The sequence below is a fragment of the Rana temporaria genome, chromosome 7 (assembly GCF_905171775.1).
Source record: "Rana temporaria chromosome 7, aRanTem1.1, whole genome shotgun sequence".
In the NCBI taxonomy this organism is placed as follows: Eukaryota; Metazoa; Chordata; class Amphibia; order Anura; family Ranidae; genus Rana; species Rana temporaria.
The window spans coordinates 12,086,606-12,110,164 of record NC_053495.1 but is presented as its reverse complement, the minus strand read 5'-3'; the positions used below and the strand labels follow the sequence as shown (position 1 = coordinate 12,110,164).

General features: G+C 46.7%; 1 protein-coding gene and 1 pseudogene across 2 annotated transcripts in view; one reads left to right on the top strand and one right to left on the bottom strand.

Moving 5' to 3' along the window:
• Window positions 1–23,559, bottom strand: part of LOC120945056 (laminin subunit beta-4-like) — a 126,378-nt gene that overhangs the window by 56,548 nt on the left and 46,271 nt on the right. For both annotated transcript variants that reach the window (XM_040358906.1, XM_040358907.1), the window contains exons 4-13: window positions 21,464–21,587; window positions 12,541–12,614; window positions 10,678–10,866; window positions 9,803–9,866; window positions 7,516–7,718; window positions 5,521–5,641; window positions 5,246–5,434; window positions 2,832–3,011; window positions 2,246–2,358; window positions 716–795 (exon numbers count right to left, since the gene is read on the bottom strand). In XM_040358906.1, the coding sequence (XP_040214840.1) occupies window positions 716–795; window positions 2,246–2,358; window positions 2,832–3,011; window positions 5,246–5,434; window positions 5,521–5,641; window positions 7,516–7,718; window positions 9,803–9,866; window positions 10,678–10,866; window positions 12,541–12,614; window positions 21,464–21,587 (1,337 nt within the window). The remainder of the gene's footprint in view (window positions 1–715; window positions 796–2,245; window positions 2,359–2,831; window positions 3,012–5,245; window positions 5,435–5,520; window positions 5,642–7,515; window positions 7,719–9,802; window positions 9,867–10,677; window positions 10,867–12,540; window positions 12,615–21,463; window positions 21,588–23,559) is intronic.
• LOC120946316 lies at window positions 20,521–20,656 on the top strand (annotated as a pseudogene).

The following is a 23,559-nucleotide window of genomic DNA, read 5'->3' as shown; positions in this document are numbered from 1 at the left end:
ATGCGTAACTGATTCTATGAATCAGTCGCATAGATAGAAACAGGGATACAACGGCGTATCAGCAGATACGCCGTCGATTCTCCGCTGTGAATCTGGCCCAAAGTAATAATAATATATAACAAATCACCCTAACACAAAATAAATAAATTATTTTATTATTATTATTATTATTAACCGGGAGTAAAAAACAAACAAATATATTAATAATATTATTATTATTATTATTATTATTATTATTATTATTATTATTATTATTATTATAATTATTAATAGTAATTTATTTATTTTTTGTTCAGGTTTTGGTGTTTATTTATTATTATTATTATTATTATTATTATTATTATTATTATTATTATTATTAATAATAATAATAATAATAATATTATTAATATATTTGTTTGTTTTTTACTCCCGGTTGAATCAAGGGCCACCATTATTGCATCCTTGGCTGAAGCAAGCAACACATGTCTGTGCTTACACCAACCAGATGGGTAAAACCAACATACAGATCCCATTTTATTCTAGTTAATGGTTTTATTTCTTTAATAGGAACCATTGCGTTTATATTACCAAAAATAAATAAAAATAAATCAAATTAGAAGAGAATTAGGTGACATTTGTGAATGACAATCACTGCAATCCATAAACATGAAGGATTCATTGGTTCACCATTATATTTTCTATCTCAACAATGCCGACGAATTGCTAGACATACCTGTTGTTATAAGCACCTCCAAAATCACAGTTACAAGGCCGACATCCCATCATGTCATTGCTGAGACCCCAAAACTCGGGCTGAAATTGGGAAAATAGAACAGTCAAGGAAGCAGTTTTATTGCATATAAAATCAAATTTTATAATAAAGGAGAAACAATCAAAACGGGACTCTTAAAAAACAAGCTTGACACTTGAGACTGAGAGACAGAGGTAAGAAGAGCTTTCATTTGTGCCTAAGCATTGTGAACATCGCATTGACTACTATGGGCAATACCCCTGAGGAGATAATGTATGAAAAGTGTGCCTGCTGTGGGCAACACATCTGAGTGGCTCATGTGTTAAACGTTTAGCTGTTGTAGGCAACATCCCTTACGAGCTAATGTAATAAAAGTAAAGCTGCTGTATTTAGCACCCTAGAGGAGGTCATGAATTAAAATGTGGCTACAGTGGGCAACACCCTTGAGGAGCTGATGTATGAAAAATATGCCTGCTGTGGGCAACACATCTAAGTGGCTTGTATGAAAAGGTTAGCTGTTGTCAGCAACATGCCTAAGGGGCTAATGTACTAAAAGTAAAGCTTCTGCATTTAGCACCCTTGAGGGGGGTCAGGTATTTAAAATATGGCTACTGTGGGCAACACCCCTGAGGAGCTGAAGTATGAAAAATATGACTGCTGTGGGCAACGCACCTGAGTGGCTCATGTGTCAAAATGTAGCTGCTGTTGGCAACATCTTTAGGGAGACCATGTACTAAAAGTAAGGATACTGTGGGAAACACCCCTGAGAGGCTTATGCATTAAGTGTATGGCAGTTGTGTCAACACCCCAGAGGAGCTTATGCATTAAATGTATGACTGTTGTGACAACACCCCTGAGGGACTTGTGCATTAAATGTATGACTGTTGTGACAACACCCCTGAGGGACTTGTGTATTAAATGTATTGCTGTTGTGACAACACCTCTGAGGGGCTTACTGTATGCATTAAATGTATTGCTGTTGTAAAAACACCCCTGAGAGGCTTATGTATTTAATGCATTTCTGTTGTGACAACTCCCCTGAGGGACTTATGCATTACATATGTGGCTGTTGTGACAACACCCCTGAGGGGCTTATGCATTAAATGCATTTCTGTTGTGATAACACCCCTGAGGGGCTTATGTATTAAATGTATTTCTGTTGTGACAACTCCCCTGAGGGACTTATGCATTAAATGTGTGGCTGTTGTGACAACACCCCTGAGGGGCTTATGCATTAAATTAATTTCTGTTGTGACAACACCCCTGAGGGGCTTATGCATTAAATGCATTTCTGTTGTGACAACACCCATGAGGGGCTTATCCATTAAAAATGTTTGACAATAAAAGTTGGAGTACTACTTAGATCAACTTGCAGGAATCCTTTATTTTTCTAACACACTTTAGAAAATGACAGGTGTAATCTGATTGGTTCCTGCAAGAAACATGTTTACTACCCCTGACAAATCAGGTCCTCTTGTTTACAGAATTCATAAAGCTTTATTATGCACTCACCAGACACTGGTTACAATATCTCCCCGTCACAAATCTCTTACAGTAACAGTCACCGCTAATCTGGTCACAGGGACCGTTACCCGCCACAATCCCACGAGGATCACATTGGCATGCTGGAAAATAAAAAAGAAGAAAAAAGGTTTGTAGGGTGCAAACACAAAAAACAGAGCTAAAAAAAACAAGAAGAAGGAAAACAAACAAGACACAAAAAGTGCAACATTGTATTTATATTTTCTACCTGTTACATTCTGATAGAAATTACCAAGCCCCACCCCCAAGCAACCTAAAGGAACCAGTACTGAAGAAGTATGCAAGTATCATTAGCGAGATCTCCTTCTGAAAATCCTGGTTGCCTAGTTTTTATGCTGACTCAATGTTTTCAGTATAAATTGAATCAAAGTAAGTAAGCAGGTTAGAAATCCTGACTTTTCTCCACGTTTTATGGTCTGCATGTTTTATCTAGGTCAACCACTTACACGGTATGAAAGCCTGGGCCCCATGGAACAAGAAACTCACCACTGATGAAGTAATATTAGATATACAGTATTAGTGATATGGGGGGGGGGGGGATGGGCAGAGTACTTACGCTGACACCCCAGAGGGTCGTTTCTGCTGAGCCCAAAGAAGTTTTCCTTGCAGCTGTCGCATCGCTCCCCTTTTACATTTTCCTTGCAGCGGCATTGCCCTGCGATCATACCAAGGTTGACGTTGGTGTGGCTGTCGCAGACCCCCCCATCCAAGGAGCCCACCGGATCACAGTCACAGGCTGCAAAATAAAACTGGAATTATTATTTTCACTGTCCAAGTATTTTCAAAAAACTTAAAGGGTTAATCCACCCTGAAACTCATATGTCAGGTTTTCTGGCAGATGATGAGGAGGGACCGGTGACATCTCTGCTCTGCACACTGGCTGTGTCCAATATGGGAAGCTGATACTCCCCCTGCTGGAGGTTTTTGTAATGTATTTTATATTATGGAAAGTGTAAGAGGAGGGGCTGGGACACACACTAAGGTTGGCGGGGACAACCGGAACTTCCAGGTAAGCAGGAACAGAGTCAGGGATTACAGCATTGATATTTTGCTTTTGGAGTAGTCAAGGCAAGTCAGCTCCACCTATAACTACATATTACTTTTGAGTGGACTGGCCTTTTAACAGACAGAAAAGCCACTCAAATAAGGGGAGATATAAAACATTAGTAGTTTTGGGGTGGCATTTTCCTTGAAGCGAGCCTGTACTTTGCCAATTCAGGACACAGCAACAGGTTTGTTTTAAAAGCCTCTCATGTATACATGTATGCCTGTACTTGCACTAATGCCACAGGTGGCCGGCACAAAGAGGGTCCAAAGGTTCAATATAATTCCAGCCTTGAAAGGGTTAATCTTCAATAGCACCACAGTCTGGCTGAATTGGCAATCGCAGAGACATTGCATGCGATTTGCATTGCGGTGTGAATCGCATGCGACCTCACACAGCGCACCAGTGTATACTGAGCCTGAAAGGGTTAATCTTCATTAGCACCACAACCTTGCTGCTCTTGCAACCAACAGGCACTGGAAATCGCAAACACACAAACAAGAGAGATGAGTGCACAGGCTCTGGTGCAATACCTTTTTAATAAAAAATAAAAAAAAAAGATAAAAATGCACTCACAAGAAAAATGAATCAGAGATTATCAATCACATCTCCCCACCATGTTACTATGTACCCAATCCTCTCTGCTGCCATATCCACACTGTCCGTTGGAGTTCCTATCAAGGGCGGTGAAAGGATTTGGTGCACAGTACTGTGGTGGGGAGATGTGATTGATAAGCCCTGATTCATTTTTCTTGTGAGTGCATTTTTATCTCGTTTCTTTTATCAAATAAAAAGGTATAGCACCAGAGCCTGTGCGCTCTTCTCTCTTGTTTGTGTGTTTGCGATTTCCAGTGCCTAATGGTTGCAAGAGCAGGAAGGTTGTGGTGCTATTGAAGATTAACCCTTTCAGACTCGGTTCACACTGGTGCGCTGTGTGTGATCGCATGCGATTCGCACCGCACTGCAGTGCAAATCACATGCCATGCCTGTGCGATGCAAATTCAGCCAGATCAAGCACAGCAGCGACTACATTCGATCCAGAACTGCTGCCATATCCACACTGTCAGTTGGAGCTCCTATCAAGGGCGGTGAAAGGATTTGGTGCACAGTACTGTGGTGGGGAGATGTGATTGATAAGCTCTGATTCATTTTTGTTGTGAGTGCATTTTTATCTAGTTTTTATAATAAAATAAAATGTATTGCAGCAGAGCCTGTGTGCTCTTATCTCTTGTTTTGCTTTAAAAGTGAAAGTTTAATCTGCTTATAATTTGCCCTCCCTGGTGCCCCCTTACCCCCCATCCCACTCTATAAACGTGTTAATGGTTTTTGGATTAAACCTTTCCACTTTCATTACATCATCCAGGGGCAGCCCGTCCATTAAGGGTGCATGGGTGCCGCCCCCCTGTCCATCACCGCCTCCACTATCCATGCATCCGGCCCCTTTCAGGACACAGGCGCATGCATTCCAATGGGGGGGGGGGGGCTGTTTTTTTGAAGCACCGATCAGAACCAGAGGCTCTAATAGGCTTCAATATAGGGTGGGCTCGGGTCGCACAGAGTGAGCTCCGAACCCACCCTGGTGCGTTACAACAGCGAATCAATATTCGCTGTTGTAACACTGATCCTTCTCCCGGCCCATCAGGAAGCGGGTTTTGACACATTGTACATTGCCAGAAAGGACAGGCGATCCTATTGGATGTTTAAGAGGAGAAGGGGAGGAGCTGGAAGCCGCCATGGAGGAGAGGACTCGGAGCGGAGCTGCTGCATGCTGCACCAAGCTACCTGCCACGATGGTTTAAGTGCCGGGCCAACAGGCAAACAGCAGGGGGGGGCGGGTGCCGCTCGGGGGGGATGGGTGATTGTTTGCCGCCCTCCTGGAGAGAAGCCCCTACAAGTGTGCAAGACTGAAGGGAAAATTAACTCACGGATGCAGGCCGTCTCTGCCCGGATATCAGACCAGGGGTTCAGGTAGTAGAAAGGTTTGCACAGCTCGCAGTTGCGCCCCATGGTGTTGTGGTGACAGTTGTCACATACGCCTCCGCTCACCCCTCCGGTGGCCAGATACACCGCCATGTCAAAGTGGCACTTTGTGGAGTGATTGTTACAGTTGCATCCTGGAAGACATAAAACAGGATCACCAATTATTTCCCGTGCCCGGCGCTGGCGGCATTGGAGCGCGATCGGCCGAGGGAAGGCGTACTTTTGCAGGAATGGGGGTTGTCGGGTTCCGCTGGTCTCCAGGGAAGATCGTGGAAGAAGTCCTGGCACAGCTCACAGTTCAGACCCACCGTGTGATGTTTGCAGACACATCGGCCGTGGATCTGGAAGAGACAGCGGGTGGGAATTAGTTTTGTCTCGGTACAGCAAAACGCGTCAGTAATTTTCAGCCCCATCAGTAGAATTCCCCAGGCTATAGATGTGCAACAAGGTTGGTGGGCCTCTGAAAAGCGATCTGCGTTTGGCATTTGACAGGCAGTAAGTAGGCAATATGACACCTACTAACCCCCTACTTTAAAGCATTATTAAACCCAAAAGAAAATATTTATTAAAGGTTTTAGGTGTCAGGAGTATGTATAATACAGAGTGCAGGTGTCAGAATTAAGTATCATATAGGGTGTAGGTGTCAGGAGTATGTATAATACAGGATATACTGTAGGTGTCAGGAGTATGTAATGTGCATAGTCAGTGTAGGTGTCAGGAGTATGCAACATAAATAGCCAGATTCAGAGAGAGTTACGCCGGCGTATCAGTAGATACACCGACGTAACTCGGAATCTAAGCCGTCTTAAGTTTAAGTGTATTCTCAAACTGAGATACACTTAAACCTAGCTAAGATACGACGGCCTGCGCCGTCGTATCTTAGGGTGCAATTTTTCTGCTGGCCGCTAGGTGGCGCTTCCGTTGAGGTCGGCGTAGAATATGTAAATGACTAGATACGCCGATTCACAAACGTACGTGCGCCCGTCGCAGTAAAGATACGCCGTTTACGTAAGGCGTTTTCCGGCGTAAAGTTAGTCGAACAAATAGCTGGCCTAGTCAATGTTAAGTATGGCCGTCGTTCCCGCGTCGAAATTTGAAAATTTTACGTCGTTTGCGTAAGTTGGCCGTGAATGGGGCTGGACGTAATTAACGTTCACGTCGAAACCAATACGTCCTTGCGGCATACTTTGGAGCAATGCACACTGGGATATGTCCACGGACGGCGCATGCGCCATTCGTAAAAAACGTCAATCACGTCGGGTCACAAGTAATTTACATAAAACACGCCCCCCACATCCTCATTTGAATTAGGCGCGCTTACGCCGGCCCATTCACGCTACTCCACCGTAACTTAGGAGGCAAGTGCTTTGTGAATACAGCACTTGCCTCTCTGACTTACGGCGGCGTAGTGTAAATATGATACGCTACGCCGCCGCAAAGATACACACATGTACCTGAATCTAGCTAACAGAGTGTAAGTGTCAATTGTATGTATTATAAAGAGTGCAGGTGTCAGGAGTATGTATAATACATAGTGAAGGTGTCAGGAGTATATATCATAGTGAGTGCAGGTGTCAGGAGTATGTATAATACATAGTGAAGGTGTCAGGAGTATATATCATAGTGAGTGTAGGTGTCAGGAGTATGTATAATGCAGAGTGTAGGTGTCAGGATTATGTATCATAGAGAGAGTAGGTGTCAGGTGTATGTATAAAACAGAGTGTAGGTGTCAGGAGTATATAATGTGCAGAGTCAGTGTAGGTGTCAGGAATATGCAACATACATTTTTTGCATGGGGGTCAGCGCAGTAGTATATGTGTTGCATATACAAATATACATATTTTTTACCACTGCACCTCCTGTGAAATTTAGGGACGGCGCATGCGCAGTTCATTCGGCATGGGGACGCGCTTCATTTAAATGAAACACGCCCCCTACTCGCCGATTTGAATTAGGCGCCCTTACGCCGCGAGAGATAGACTACTCCGCCGTAACTTTCGGCGCAAATTCTTTGTGGATTCGAAGTTTAAAAATGTAAGTTACAGCGGCGTAGCGTATCTCCCATACGCTGCGCCGGTGCAGATCTCTGTGGATCTGCCCCTATATGCATAGCCTGCACCGGCTGCTTCGACCCTGAGGAGGGGCTTATTCACATCGATCCACCTGGAGTGGTAATCCCCTTTCCCCACTCATGACATAAGTTGTATTCAATTACCATTCCTTCCACTCCTCCTTCAATCCCTTCCACAGGGGAGCACTCCGAGGCATGTCCGTAACAGAAGCAGCTCCCACGGACCACCAACTCGTACACCGAGTAATAATACTTCTGTAGGACTTCTGCCCTCTGATCCAACAGGTTGTCCCCCAACGTGTGAAGCTTGGTGAAATTGATCCTCAAGTTCGTAATCTGAAGGAGCTCTGTAGAAAACAGACCAAGAGTTTTACCAAGAGAGCATTTTACGGCTTTCCAATACATCCTTCCCATTGTAAAATGCAACGTGTTGGGGGCGTCTGAGATTTTGGTTGGATTTATTTTGGGGTTCTTGTAAATTCATGACTATTACTAGTGTACCACACTCCCGTAGGAGCTGCTGGTAAATGCAATCCTATCTCCCCTCTTATGCCTTGTACACACGATCGGAATTTCCGATGGAAAAAGTCAGGCAGAATTTTCTCGTTGGATATTCCAACCGTGTGTGTGCCCTGTGACAGACTCACCCGGGACATCCCCGGACCCCTGTGACAGACTCACCCGGGACATCCCTGGACCCTCTTATGTCTCTTACGGAGGCGCAGCTTACCGTTTTTACGCTACGCCTCCGTAAATTACGTGCGCTACGCTTCATTCACGAAGCAGTAGCTCCGTAATTTGCGCGGGCGCTCCGTAAAAATGGCCGGCGTAAGCACGCGTAATTAAAATGATCCCGTAGGGGGCGTGGATCATTTAAATTAGGCGCGTTCCCGCGCCGAACGTAGTGTGCATGCTCCGTCGGGAAACTTTCCCGACGTGCATTGCGGTAAATGACGTCGCAAGGACGTCATTTGCTTCAACGTGAACGTAAATGGCGTCCAGCGCCATTCACCATTCACTTACGCAAACGACGTAATTTTTAAAAATCGCGACGCGGGAACGACGGGTATACTTAGCATTGGCTGCCCCTGCTAATAGCATGGGCAGCCTTACGCAAAAAAACGACGAACACAAACGACGTAAAATGCGCGTACGGTTGTGAATCGGCGTGAGTATGCAATTTGCATACTCTACGCTGACCACTACGGGAACGCCACCTAGCGCCCATCGTAAGAATGCAGCCTACGATACGACGGCATAAGAGCCTTATGCCAGTCATATCTTAGGCTGCAGTCGGCGTATCGAGCTTTCTGAATACAGAAAAGTCGATACGCCGGCGCAACTAAGCAATTGCGCTGTGTATCTATGGATACGCAGACGCAATTGCTTACTGAATCTACCCCACTGTTGGGACACATACTGTTAGATGTTAATGCCATCACCTCCAGCCATCTGTCTGTTCTCTGTGCTTATTGACCCTGCTAGTGTGTGAAGATGTCCTGTGTTTACACTTATGATAATGTGTATTGTATAGCAGGTGAGCGAGGAGACGTGACGTCTACCATGAAAGGTCATATCTATGAGTAGCCTAGTCTGGGTAAATGATTAGTTAATTAGCTCATGTTAATGTATGTTCTGGTTACCTCCTCTTTAACTGTATATAAGATTTTATACATGGTTCTAATAAACACTCCGGCCCAGATTCTCAAAGGGCTTACGACGCCGCAGCGCCATGTATGCCGTCGTAAGTCCTAATCTGGGCCGTCGTATCTATGCGACTGATTCTTAGAATCAGTTACGCATAGATATCCTTTCGATCTGACAGGCGTAAGTCTCTTACACCGTCGGATCGTAACTGCAATTTTTTTTCCCCCCACTAGGTGGCGCTTCCGTCGATTTCCCCGTCGAGTATGCAAATTAGCTAGATACGCAAATTCCCGAACGTACGCGCGCCCGACGCAGTAAAGTTACGACGTTTACGTTAGGCTTTTCCCGGCGTAAAGTTGCCCCTGGGTATATGAGGCACAGCCAATGTTAAGTATGGACGTCGTTCACGCGTCGAAAATTTATGAAATTACGTCGTTTGCGTAAGTTGTCCGTGAATGGTGCTGGACGTAATTTACGTCCACGTCAAAACCAATGACGTCCTTGCGACGTCATTTAGAGCAATGCACGCTGGGATCTTTTAGGGACGGCGCATGCGCAGTTCGTTCGGCGCGGGGACGCGCTTCATTTAAATGAAACACGCCCCCTACCCGCCGAATTTTAATTCCGCCGGGTGATTTACGCTACGCCGCCGCAACTTTACAGGCAAGTGCTTTGTGAATATAGCACTTTCCTGAAAAACTTGCGGCGGCGTAACGTAAATGAGATACGTTACGCCCGCCCATTTTTACGCCCATCTACGAGAATCTGCCCCTAAGAGACCTACCTTGTATCTCCAAACTGTAGGGATCTTCTACTTTGATAGCTGGATCAAGGACTTTGAAAATCACCTGGAAAAAAAAAGGAACAGCTCATTCGATGATAAACTATTTTTTGTTTGTTTTGGAAGAGTTCCTATTCCATTTTCATAATGTATGTTATAATTGTATAGCTTTTGTCCCTGATTGTCTTCAGAGCCCATCACTCTGGAAGTTGGGCTATAGAAAAGTATTAAAGTGGAAGGGACAATGGACCAATCAGCATCATCTGATATCATTTTAATAAATCAGCTTGGGTGGGTGAATCAGAAATATATATATAGCTGTATATTCTTTAAACCTCTTGGCAGCTCCTATGTTTGCTGCCCTGGAATCAGCGCCGTCTTTAACACAGGGCAAAAGGGGCAGCTGCCCCAGGCCCAGTCACTGTTGTGGGGCAGCTGCCCCGGTCCCAGTCATTGTTGTGGGGCAGCTGCCCCGGTCCTAGTCATTGTTGTGGGGCAGCTGCCCCGGTCCTAGTCATTGTTGTGGGGCAGCTGCCCCGGTTCTAGTCATTGTTGTGGGGCAACTGCCCCGGTCCTAGTCATTGTTGTGGGGCAGCTGCCCCGGTCCTAGTCATTGTTGTGGGGCAACTGCCCCGGTCCTAGTCACTGTTGTGGGGCAGCTGCCCCGGTCCTAGTCATTGTTGTGGGGCAGCTGCCCCGGTCCTAGTCATTGTTGTGGGGCAGCTGCCCTGGTCCCAGTCATTGTTGTGGGGCAGCTGCCCCGGTCCTAGTCATTGTTGTGGGGCAGCTGCGTTTTGCCCCAGGGTCCAATCAATATTAAAGACGGCCCTGCCTGGAATTGCCCATGAATTGCTGGTTTCATGGTGGTAAACACTGACCTCTCCTTCCGTGGACGGTTCAATATCTGAGTATCTCTGATCACAAATCACGTCATCAATCTTCTGCAAGGCATGAACCGGGACCCCGGGGAACATTTTGGTGCAATTGTAGGAGAAATACCGATATACTTTCCAAGTGCGCCCAAAATCTGCCGACCTCTCGATCAGCATGCCGGCCGGTCGGAACGTCTGTGGAAAACATAAAGGCGACTCATTTAGGAAGGTTCTGCAATGTACTGCTATGGTTCAATCATAAACCTGCTAAACTGCAGTCAGGGAGTCTGTATCTGGTCGCATGCGGTATTGCATGCCATTGAAGTCAATGCGGAACAAATTAGTTTCCATTGGGGTAGATTCAGGTACGGGCGCGCACTACTACGGAGGCGCAGCGTATCGTTTTTACGCTACGCCTCCGTAAATTACTTGAGCTACGCTTCATTCACGAAGCATTTGCTCTGTAATTTGCGGGGACGTTTCGTAAAAGTGGCCGGCGTAAGCGCGCGTAATTTAAATGATCCCGTAGGGGGCGTGGATCATTTAAATTAGGGGCGTTCCCGCGCCGAACGTAGTGCGCATGCTCCGTCGGGAAACGTTCCCGACGTGCATTGCGGTAAATGACGTCGCAAGGACGTCATTTGCTTCGACGGGAACGTAAATGGCGTCCAGCGCCATTCACGATCCACTTACGCAAACGACGCAAATTTCGAAAAACGCGACGCGGGAACGACGTCCATAGTTAGCATTGGCTGCGCCTCCTAATAGCAGGAGCAGCCTTACGACGGAAGCGCCGTACGCAAACGACGTAAACTGCATACGCAGGGCTCGCGTAGGGTTGTGAATCGGCGTTAGTATGCAATTTGCATACTATACGCTGACCACTACGGGAACGCCACCTAGCGGCCAGCGTCAGAATGCAGCCTAAGATACAACGGCATAAGAGCCTTATGCCAGTCATATCTTAGGCCCCGTACACACCATAGAATCCATCCGCAGATAAATCCCAGCAAATGGGTTTCAGCGGATAGATCCTATGGTGTGTACACGCCAGCGGATCTTTTTCCGCGGATATATCTCCCCTGGGATGGATTCCAGCAGATCGGATATTCGCTGACATGCACAACAAATCCATCTGCTGGAATCCATCCCAAAGGATGGATCCGCTGGTCTGTACAGACTCACCGAATCCATCCGTCCAAAGGGATCCCCCGCATGCGTCGTAATGATTTGACGCATGCGTGGAATTCCTTATATGACAGCGTCGCGCACGTCGCCGCGTCATAATCGCGGCGACGGCGCGACACGTCATCGCAAGAGGATTTCGGCGCAGATTTCAATGCGATGGTGAGTACACACCATCGCATGAAAATCCGCCGAAATCCACGAGAGGATTTATCCGCGGAAACGGTCCGCTGGACCGTATTCGCGGATAAATTCTATCGTGTGTATGGGGCCTGAGGCTACAGTCGGCGTATCGAGCTTTCTGAATACAGAAAGTCGATACGCCGGCGCTACTTAGCAATTACGCTGCGTATCTATGGATACGCAGGCGTAATTGCTACCTGAATCTACCCCATTGATTTTAATGGGGAAACTCGCTTTAATATGCTTTAAACAGACAAAAAAGATTTAAAAACATCTTGAGAAATACTGACAAGGTCATTAATGTTGAGATATATGTAAACTCAACCCTAGGACGGGAAGTTGTGTTATTGGTAGGATCACCGGGTGAAAAAAAGGGGGAGAAAAGAAAGACAGAAAAAATGGAGAAATTGTAATCTGCAATATATTTCATTTTTGTACTTTAAGGTCACCACTTTATTTATTTATTTAAAAAAGTGACAGGTCCTCTTTAATTGACGGTACCTTGAATTTCAGGATGAGATGCGTAAAATGGAATTCTGCTTCCAAATCGAGCCGAATGCTCACTGTTTCCACTCCTAAAAACAAGGACATCCAATAATTAAAGGAACACATGTGAAAAGAACGTATTGTGCTTTGGCATATACAGTATTTTTCATTACGGCTGAAAAATGAAATATTACAAATATTTTATTCTTTTGGCATGTGTGAGAATACTGCAAAAAAACATTAAGTCTTTTCATTTTCAGCCATCAGGTACAGTTGTCGGCTCCTTTTCCTTTTGCCAGATAAATGTCACCTACTTTGCCGACAATTACCTGTTCTTTACATAGCTCAATAGCACAAGCTTCAATCACAACGATCACGTGATCTTAGGCCGTGCCCCCTCCTCCTGGCATCATAAACCTCTTAAGGGGCCAGGAGGCGTCGGCGCAAAGAGGTTCAGCTCCTATATTAGCATAAGGGGCGGAGCACATCTCTGTACAGAATGGCATGGGGCCCAGTCCTGCCCGGTGTTTTCTCTTTTGATTGACAGCTGCATGTGGCCAGTAAAAGAGCAGAAAAAAGTGATTGGGAGAAATACAACTACCCTATTAAGAATAAAAAAAATTATCACCCCAGTTGTAGCATCCCTTCCTTACAATTGTAGCACCCCTTCCCTCCAACTGTAGCATCCCTTCCTTCCAATTGTAGAACCCCTTCCTTCCAATTGTAGCACCCCTTCCTTCCAATTGTAGAACCCCTTCCTTCCAATTGTAGCACCCCTTCCTTCCAATTGTAGCACCCCTTCCTTCCAGTTGTAGCACCCCTTCCTTCCAATTGTAGAACCCCTTCCTTCCAATTGTAGCACCCCTTCCCTCCAATTGTAGCACCCCTTCCTTCCAATTGTAGAACCCCTTCCTTCCAATTGTAGCACCCCTTCCTTCCAGTTGTAGCACCCCTTCCTTCCAATTGTAGAACCCCTTCCTTCCAATTGTAGAACCCCTTCCTTCCAATTGTAGCACCCCTTCCTTCCAGTTGTAGCACCCCTTCCTTCCAATTGTAGAACCCCTTCCTTCCAATTGTAGCACCCCTTCCTTCCAATTGTAGCACCCCTTCCCTCCAATTGTAGCACCCCTTCCTTCCAATTGTAGCACCCCTTCCTTCCAGTTGTAGCACCCCTTCCTTCCAATTGTAGCACCCCTTCCTTCCAATTGTAGCACCCCTTCCCTCCAATTGTAGCACCCTTCCTTTCAGTTGTAGCACCCCTTCCCTCAAATTGTAGCACCCCTTCCCTCCAATTGTAGCACCCCTTCCTTCCAGTTGTAGCACCCCTTCCTTCCAGTTGTAGCACCCCTTCCCTCCAATTGTAGCACCCCTTCCCTCCAATTGTAGCACCCCTTTCTTCCAATTGTAGCACCCCTTCCTTCCAGTTATAGCACCCCTTCCCTCCAATTGTAGCACCCCTTCCTTCCAGTTGTAGCACCCCTTCCTTCCAGTTGTAGCACCCCTTCCCTCCAATTGTAGCACCCCTTCCTTCCAATTGTAGCACCCCTTCCCTCCAATTGTAGCACCCCTTTCTTCTAATTGTAGCACCCCTTCCTTCCAGTTGTAGCACCCCTTCCCTCCAATTGTAGCACCCCTTCCCTCCAATTGTAGAACCCCTTTCCTCCAATTGTAGAACCCCTTCCTTCCAATTGTAGCACCCCTTCCTTCCAATTGTAGCACCCCTTCCCTCCAATTGTAGCACCCCTTTCTTCCAATTGTAGCACCCCCTTCCTTCCAGTTATAGCACCCCTTTCTTCCAATTGTAGCACCCCTTCCTTCCAGTTGTAGCACCCCTTCCTTCCAGTTGTAGCACCCCTTCCCTCCAATTGTAGCACCCCTTCCCTCCAATTGTAGCACCCCTTTCTTCCAATTGTAGCACCCCTTCCTTCCAGTTATAGCACCTCTTCCCTCCAATTGTAGCACCCCTTCCTTCCAGTTGTAGCACCCCTTCCTTCCAGTTGTAGCACCCCTTCCCTCCAATTGTAGCACCCCTTCCTTCCAATTGTAGCACCCCTTCCCTCCAATTGTAGCACCCCTTTCTTCTAATTGTAGCACCCCTTCCTTCCAGTTGTAGCACTCCTTCCCTCCAATTGTAGCACCCCTTCCCTCCAATTGTAGCACCCCTTCCCTCCAATTGTAGCACCCCTTCCTTCCAGTTGTAGCACCCCTTCCTTCCAGTTGTAGCACCCCTTCCCTCCAATTGTAGCACCCCTTCCTTCCAATTGTAGCACCCCTTCCCTCCAATTGTAGCACCCCTTTCTTCTAATTGTAGCACCCCTTCCTTCCAGTTGTAGCACCCCTTCCCTCCAATTGTAGAACCCCTTTCCTCCAATTGTAGAACCCCTTCCTTCCAATTGTAGCACCCCTTCCTTCCAATTGTAGCACCCCTTCCCTCCAATTGTAGCACCCCTTTCTTCCAATTGTAGCACCCCCTTCCTTCCAGTTATAGCACCCCTTTCTTCCAATTGTAGCACCCCTTCCTTCCAGTTGTAGCACCCCTTCCTTCCAGTTGTAGCACCCCTTCCCTCCAATTGTAGCACCCCTTCCCTCCAATTGTAGCACCCCTTTCTTCCAATTGTAGCACCCCTTCCTTCCAGTTATAGCACCCCTTCCCTCCAATTGTAGCACCCCTTCCTTCCAGTTGTAGCACCCCTTCCTTCCAGTTGTAGCACCCCTTCCCTCCAATTGTAGCACCCCTTCCTTCCAATTGTAGCACCCCTTCCCTCCAATTGTAGCACCCCTTTCTTCTAATTGTAGCACCCCTTCCTTCCAGTTGTAGCACTCCTTCCCTCCAATTGTAGCACCCCTTCCCTCCAATTGTAGCACCCCTTCCTTCCAGTTGTAGCACCCCTTCCTTCCAGTTGTAGCACCCCTTCCCTCCAATTGTAGCACCCCTTCCTTCCAATTGTAGCACCCCTTCCCTCCAATTGTAGCACCCCTTTCTTCTAATTGTAGCACCCCTTCCTTCCAGTTGTAGCACCCCTTCCCTCCAATTGTAGAACCCCTTTCCTCCAATTGTAGCACCCCTTCCTTCCAATTGTAGCACCCCTTCCCTCCAATTGTAGCACCCCTTTCTTCCAATTGTAGCACCCCCTTCCTTCCAGTTATAGCACCCCTTCCCTTCAATTGTAGCACCCCCTTCCTTACAATTGTAGCACCCCTTCCCTCCAACTGTAGCATCCGTTCCCTCTTCGCACCCTTCTAACACAGAGGAAGGGACTAAGGGGTTGATATACTAAAGGCAAATAGGCTGTGCAAATAGACTGTCCAAGTGCAGTTGCCCCAGAGCTTAGTAAATGAGATAAAGCTTCACTTTACAAAGAATACCCAATCACCTGCCAGGGGGAAAAAAACAGCATTTTTGCCTGCACATGATTGGATGATGGAAGTCAGCAGAGCTTCTGCTCATTTACTAAGCTCTGGAGCAACTGCACATTGCAAAGTTCACAGTCTATTTGCATTTAGTAAATCACCCCCTAAGTGTAGCACCCTCCTAGTTAGGTGCTAGGATTAGGTAAGTTTAGTTGTGGCTTACTGTACCCAGTGGAGCTACATGTCGTTGTTGGGTAAATTTAGTGTCAACACACTGTAACTAGTGTGGCTGTGTTGATTATTCTGGTCTGTTCTATGTTTCAGTGGTTGCAGTATTGACTGCTTTTCCCTGGCTGGTCCCAAAATATTGTGGAAGTTAGTGTGCAGGGAGAGTCTAATCAGAAGGTGAATATTCATACAGCCCTGGCCAATCCCTGGGGAGAGGTGCCCTGATGGTGTCTGGGAGTCTGTATAAATACTCTGAGACAGAGAGCAGCCAGGTCTTTTTCTCTGAGAAGGAGATCACAATCTAGGGGGCTGGAAGCCCCTAGACATTTGCACTGCCGAAAAATGTGTTTGTTTTCGTTTCATTTGTTTGTTTGTTTTTTGGAATTTCGAAAATTCGAAAATTCGGAATTAGAAAATTTCAATATTAGGACATTCGAAAATTCGGAATTCGGAAATTCGAAAATTCAAAATTTGACAATTTGGAATTTCGAAAATAAGAAAGTAAAATCCGAAAATTAGAAAGAACAAAAATCCGAAAATTCTGAATAATAACAAACTAACTAACTAACTAATAATAACTATTAAATTATTGGTATTGGAATTTCCTTTCAAATTTGGCTGTTAGTAAACGTAACAAATACGAATTTACGAATATGAAGTTACGAATTATCCGAAATATAGAATGCTGCATCTAAACAAATGGAACAAAACAAAATAATAATAATAATAATAATACGTTTTTAGTATTATTATTGTTATTTATTATTATTATTATGTTCCATTCATTTAGATACGGCATTCGTTATTATGGATAAGTCGTAACTTCGGATTAATTCGTATTTGTTACGTTCACTAACAGCCAAATTTCATATACCATATACAAATTTGAAATACTTATAATTTAATAGTTAGTAACAGTTACCGTATTTTCCGGCGTATAAGACGACTTTTTGCATCTAAAATCATGCCCCAAAAGTCTGGGGTCGTCTTATACTGTCTTGGACAAGAGGACATCCATGATAGGCGGAACACTAAACAGAGGCTCTGCTGGGAAAATTAGTATTCTGCCTATCACGGAACAGCCTGAGGAGGAGGCGCGGCTTTTAAATGAATGGATGCCCGCAGCCTGAGAAACTCTGCAAACAGGAGAAGGTAGGAAGATCGTCGAGGCAGGCATAATGGCACAGTGAGGCAGGCATAATGGCACAGTGAGGCAGGCATATTGGCACAGTGAGGCAGGCATATTGGCACAGTGAGGCAGGCATACTGGCACAGTGAGGCAGGCATACTGGCACAGTGAGGCAGGCATACTGGCACAGTGAGGCAGGCATAATGGCACAGTGAGGCAGGCATACTGGCACAGTGAGGCAGGCATAATGGCACCGTGAGGCAGGCATAATGGCACAGTGAGGCAGGCATACTGGCAAAGTGAGGCAGGCATAATGGCACAGTGAGGCATGTACAATGGCACAGTAAGGCAGGCATAATGGCACAGTGAGGCATGTACAATGGCACAGTAAGACAGGCATACTGGCACAGTGAGGCAGGCATACTGGCACAGTGAGGCAGGCATACTGGCACAGTGAGGCAGGCATAATGGCACAGTGAGGCAGGCATACTGGCACAGTGAGGCAGGCACACTGGCACAGTGAGGCAGGCATAATGGCACAGTGAGGCAGGCATAATGGCACAGTGAGGCAGTCTTAATGGCACAGTGAGGCAGGCATATCGGCAAAGTGAGGCAGGCATAATGGCACAGTGAGGCAGGCATAATGGCACAGTGAGGCAGGCATACTGGCAAAGTGAGGCAGGCATACTGGCACAGTGAGGCAGGCATAATGGCACAGTGAGGCATGTATAATGGCACAGTGAGGGGTCGTCTTATACAGTGAGTATATCCCAAAACCAGCATTTTAGCTGGAAAATTAGGGGGTCGTCTTATACGCCGGCAAATACGGTAAGTTGTTATTATTTCAGATTTTCGGATTTTCATTCTTATTTCTGAATTTCCGAATTTTCAGATTTCCAAATTTTTCTGTGTATCCCGACTGCCGCAATTTAGGTAGAACGCTGATAAGTTACATTTTTTCCTTTCTATCTTGGTAAAATGTTTGTCTCCAGGGCCATTAATTGAAGGCTTGTGGCTTCTAAAATGCAGCACCTGCGGTTGGGGGGATAAAGATAACTTCCTTTCCTAATAACTGACAGTTCTGTAACACTGGAGGGCAATGTATGAAACAAAGGATCTTCACAATGTTGGGGAATTAAGTGTCCTTTAATGTCTTTACTCCCTTCTGTTTTCCACAGTTTTTAAAAATATTCACAATATCAGAAGTTCAATCAACCCCATGGGCGTCCGCTGAAATTTTTTCGGGGGGGGGCGCTTCCGCAGCGGCAATACGCATTTAACCCTTTCTTCAAACGCTAGCAAGGGTTAAAAGTACCCTGCTATCGGCCAAATAGCGCAGCTAAAACCGATAACGCAGCCGCTAGGTGTCGCCTCCGTTGTTTTCCCGATCGAGTATGCAAATTAGCAAAATACGTGAATTCCTGAACGTAAAATGCAGAATGCAAATTAGCAAAATACGTGAATTCCTGAACGTACGCGTGGTCGATGCAGTGAAGATATGACGTTTACGTTAGATTTGCAACGCGTAAAGTTGCCCCTGCTATATGAGGGGCAACCAATGTTAAGTATGGGGCCATTTACGTTCGCGTCAAAACCAATGACGTCCTTGCGACGTAATTTAGCACAATGCACGTCGGGAAATTTTAGGGACGGCGCATGCGCAGTACGTTCGGCGCGGGAACGCGCCTAATTTAAATGATCCACGCCCCCTACCCGGATCATTTGAATTAGGTGGGGCTTGCGCCGCGGGATTTACGCTACGCCGCCGCAACTTTACAGGCAAGTGCTTTGTGAATCAAGCACTTGCCCGTAAAACTTGCGGCGGCGTAACGTAAATGAGATACGTTACGCCGCCGCAGAGATGCGGCGATCTACGAGAATCTGCCCCTACCTCTTTGTGAAAGTCTTCCCTTTCATTTAACTAGTTCCTTAAATTGTCGGATTTCCAACTCGGGTTCCACTTTATCTGCAGGTTGCCCGGGGGCACCAGAAGGGGTTAATGGCGTGGCTAGGAGCCAGGAGACTGCTCGCCGCCTGCCCAGCGCGGTCCATTGATACTTCGATCGTATTTGGTCTGCTGGGCTTTTGTGTTGGCAAGTGTTTAATGACATGCAAATTTATGCAAATAGGCTTTTAATACGGAGATTTAGAGCAATTAAAAGCAATTTATTACCGTTTTCAAAGGAGGTAAGCTCTGTCTGTGTCACGCCAACCCGTTCAATCATTCGGGGCCCCATAGTTGGTGTTTAGGAAGGAATAAAACAAATGACAGCAAATTGGGTGGGCAAATCAGAGTTCATTGTTTAGTAACTTTTTTTGGCTACTGTGTGTGACTACAGGGATGCTGGGGGAGGTGGGGGGAATGGCAGTATCACCAAAAAGAGAGCTATGGCTATGGCTGCACTTTCAGTTTTCTCTTCGCCCCCCTGCCAAGTTCCACAAATACCAATTGATCCTGCCAGTTAAGTTCACCCAATGCAGCTTCCTGTGATCGGGTGGCAACGATGCTGCAAAGCTCCTGAATTCAGAGCAGCGTTGTCACTCTCATGTAGGCTGTGCCTGCTTGCACTGCAGTGGGAGGAGAATGGGGCGTGGCTATTTTTGGCTAAGATCAAGGGGCCAGATTCACGTAGAAGTGCGGCGGCGTAACGTATCGTAGATACGTTGCACCGCCGCAAGTTTTCATCGCAAGTGCCTGATTCACAAAGCACTTGCAATGAAAACCTACGCCGGCGGCCTCCGGCGTAAGCCCGCGTAATTCAAAGGGGCGTGTGCCATTTAAATTAGGTGCGCTCCCGCGCCGGACCTACTGCGTGTGCTCTGTTTCGAAATTCCCGCCGTGCTTTGCGCGAAGTGACGTCATTTTTTCGAACGGCGACGTACGTAGCGTACTTCCGTATTCCCGGACGTCTTACGCAAGAAGGAAAAAATTTCAAATTTCGGCGCGGGAACGACGGCCATACTTTATACAGCACATACGTGTGCTGTGTAAAGTTAGGGCACCAAAAACGACGACTAACGTTGCGACGGGAAACTAGACTAGCAGCTACGTAGCGAATGCGAAAAACCGTTGTGGATCGCCATAACTCCTAATTTGCATACCCGACGCTGGTTTACGACGCAAACTCCCCCCAGCGGCGGCCGCGGTATTGCATTCTAAGATCCGACAGTGTAAAACAATTACACCTGTCGGATCTTAGGGATATCTATGCGTAACTGATTCTATGAATCAGTCGCATAGATACTCTGAGAGATACTCCGTTGTATCTCTTTTGTGAATCTGGGCCAAGGCTTCTCTGCCTTTTGGCTAAGATCAAGTGTAGTATCTGTTCTTATCAGTTGCCAGTAGGGGGCGCTCTGCTAACCGTCCTGAGTACACGTCGAGGTGGAAAGGGATGGCGGTTGGCAGATGCTAAACCTGCTGGCGTGGAGGTGGAAGCCTTCTGATTTGGACGGAGAAACATGAGGTCGAAGCTGAGGGGCCCGGGCCCCTGGCCTTTGGCCTGGATTTGGTGGTGCCTGCCCCGGTCAGTTGTTCGGGAGAGAACACTAGCTCCTCCTTGCCCTTGGGGGGAGCGGTTAGTATTTCCCGAATGTGATTAGGTGGGAGGGATGGGAGTAGTGGGAGGAGCCTATTGGCGTGGGCTCTCCCCAATCTCTCAGAGCTCCTACCTTCCTGGCTGGGAAGGGTGCTGTTGGTCGGGGCTGTGTGTTAAACGGACTCTTCTGTGGAACTCATTCACAGGAGGACATTGACAGTGCCTGGCGGGTGCTGTGTTGCTTTAAAGACGCTTTATGGTACGCCAGGAACCGCCGCGTACACCACCGGCAGAGGATGTCCATCGAGGACTGTCGCAGACTGACCTTCAGTCTGCTGAGAGACTATACCTTGATGGACTTTAAGGAGGAAGAGGACGTCTGAAGATTTCCCCTTCCCCTGACATTGACATTTCTTGACACGCTTTTTTGAACTACTGTTTTCAGGGTAATGCGGCGTCATGCACGATGTGATGTTTCGGGGTTTCACAACTCTGCGCAACACATCAGGCATCATACCGCAGAATGGGTTGAATGAATGTAATTTAATTGTATGCTTGCAACTGTATTGATATGTAGTGTATTTATGCGCTGCGTCGCAGTACAGAGAATGTACCCTGTTGAAAGTATTTGATTTTTGTATATTTGCTTGGCAAAATAAACTTAAATATTGCCCTCTAGTTGATTCCTCACCGTTCTCGGATTGCCACCATGTCTTCTCTCCATCGGGTCCTGTCAGGTAAATGACATTTTGAATCCTGTGGCTCCCCCTTTGGTTGGGCACCCGGGAGTCACAGAGGAAACATTTCTCCGATTCCTTTAATGCAAAAAAATTGATAATTAAAATAAAATAATTCCTACAGACATGGGCAGAGTTTTTATATTTCTAGACGATATTAGCAAAGATTTATAATGACAGGAAAATAGACGGGTGCCAGGTGTCTGGAGATTTCAAGGGGTATGAATACTTTTTCAAGGCGCTGTATAGAGTGTCACTAAGGCTGTAGAGAAAAAGTTTTTTAGCTTAACATCGTCTTTAAATCCTCCGTCGGGTAGGAGCGGTTCTTCTTATACTGGATGTATTATTGGTTGTTTGCCCCCCGGAGTTCAGCTTTAGTTTTCTTCAGGTATCAGCGGACAAAGCGGCATTGTACCTGCGGAGGATTTGTGCCCGGGCTCTCAGATAAAGCGTTGGCGCGGATTTCTGGTTGGCATTTCTGTTATCATTCTGATTAGGACCGGCCGGGAATGTGTCTCCAAGGACAGGACTATAATGAGATCTGTGTGTCTGGGGGGGGGGGGAGGGCGATACTGACGGGACGGGGAGGAAACAATTACTTGATGGACAGTAAGACTCTGCCGCGGTTTTAACCACTTTCTGCCCATAGCATACACTATAGCAGAGGTCTCCAAACTACGGCCTGGGGGCCAGATGTGGCCCTTTGCTTGATTTTATCTGGCCCTTGGGGTGCTTTTTTATTCATTGGCACCGATGATGGGCCAGAATTCCTCCCAATGACCCCAATGATGGGGCAGAATTCCTCCCAATGACCCCAATGATGGGGCAGAATTCCTCCCAATGACCCCCAATGATGGGCCAGAATTCCTCCCAATGATGGGGCAGAATTCCTCCCAATGATGGGGCAGAATTCCTCCCAATGACACCAATGATGGTGTCATTGGGAGGAATTCCTCCCAATGATGGGGCAGCATTCCTCCCAATGACCCCAATGATGGGGCAGAATTCCTCCCAATGATGGGGCAGCATTCCTCCCAATGACCCCAATGATGGGGCAGAATTCCTCCCAATTACCCCAATGATGGGGCAGAATTCCTCCCAATGACTCCAATGATGGGGCAGAATTCCTCCCAATGACCCCAATGATGGGGCAGAATTTCCTCCCAATGATGGGGCACAATTCCTCCCAATGACACCAATGATGGGGCAGAATTCCTCCCATGACACCAATGATGGGGCACAATTCCTCCCAATGATGGGGCAGAATTCCTCCCAATGACACCAAAGATGGGGCAGAATCCCTCCAAATGACACCAATGATAGGGCAGAATTCCTCCCAGCGATGGGGCAGAATTTCTCCCAATGATGGAGTCCAATGACACCAATGATGGGGGATGTTGTACTCCCGATGGCCACAGTCCGGCCCCCTTAAAGTCTGGAGGACAGTAATCCGGCCCTTTGATTAGAAAGTTTGGAGACCCCTGCACTATAGGATTGTAACAGATCTGGGACACCTTTGGGTGCTCCAAAGAGAATAGTAATGTGGCGTTTATAGTGCCTCCTCACCCTCCTGTCAGGCCCTGTTCCGAGCCACATTCCTGTCTGAATATTGTGTCCGGGTTTCAGGCAGAATGAAACACGGACTCATTAATTCAAAACCTGAACTGTCCGGGTGGATCCCGGACAAGTGGCAGCCCTGGGTTGAAGTAGTTATACCAAGATGATGTCTGGTGCCTGCAGGCATCATCCCCATATGGAAATTCCCTCTTTGCCAGAAGCAGTGCCGATCCTGACCTTCCTGGCTGTATTTGCATAGGTAACGCCCACTTGTGATGCTGAGTTTCCCTGATTGACAGCACTGAAAAAGTGGGTGTTCTGGAGTCTGGAGAAGTGGGCGTTCCCAGACAGGCTGTATTTGCATAGATGCAAGAAGGGGGCTGGCTTTTGGGAGGAGCTATGCAAATATCAAAATGTCTTGAGAAGTGGGCGTTCCCAGGCAGGTTGTATTTGCATAGATGCAAGAAGGGGGCTGGCTTTTGGGAGGAGTTAT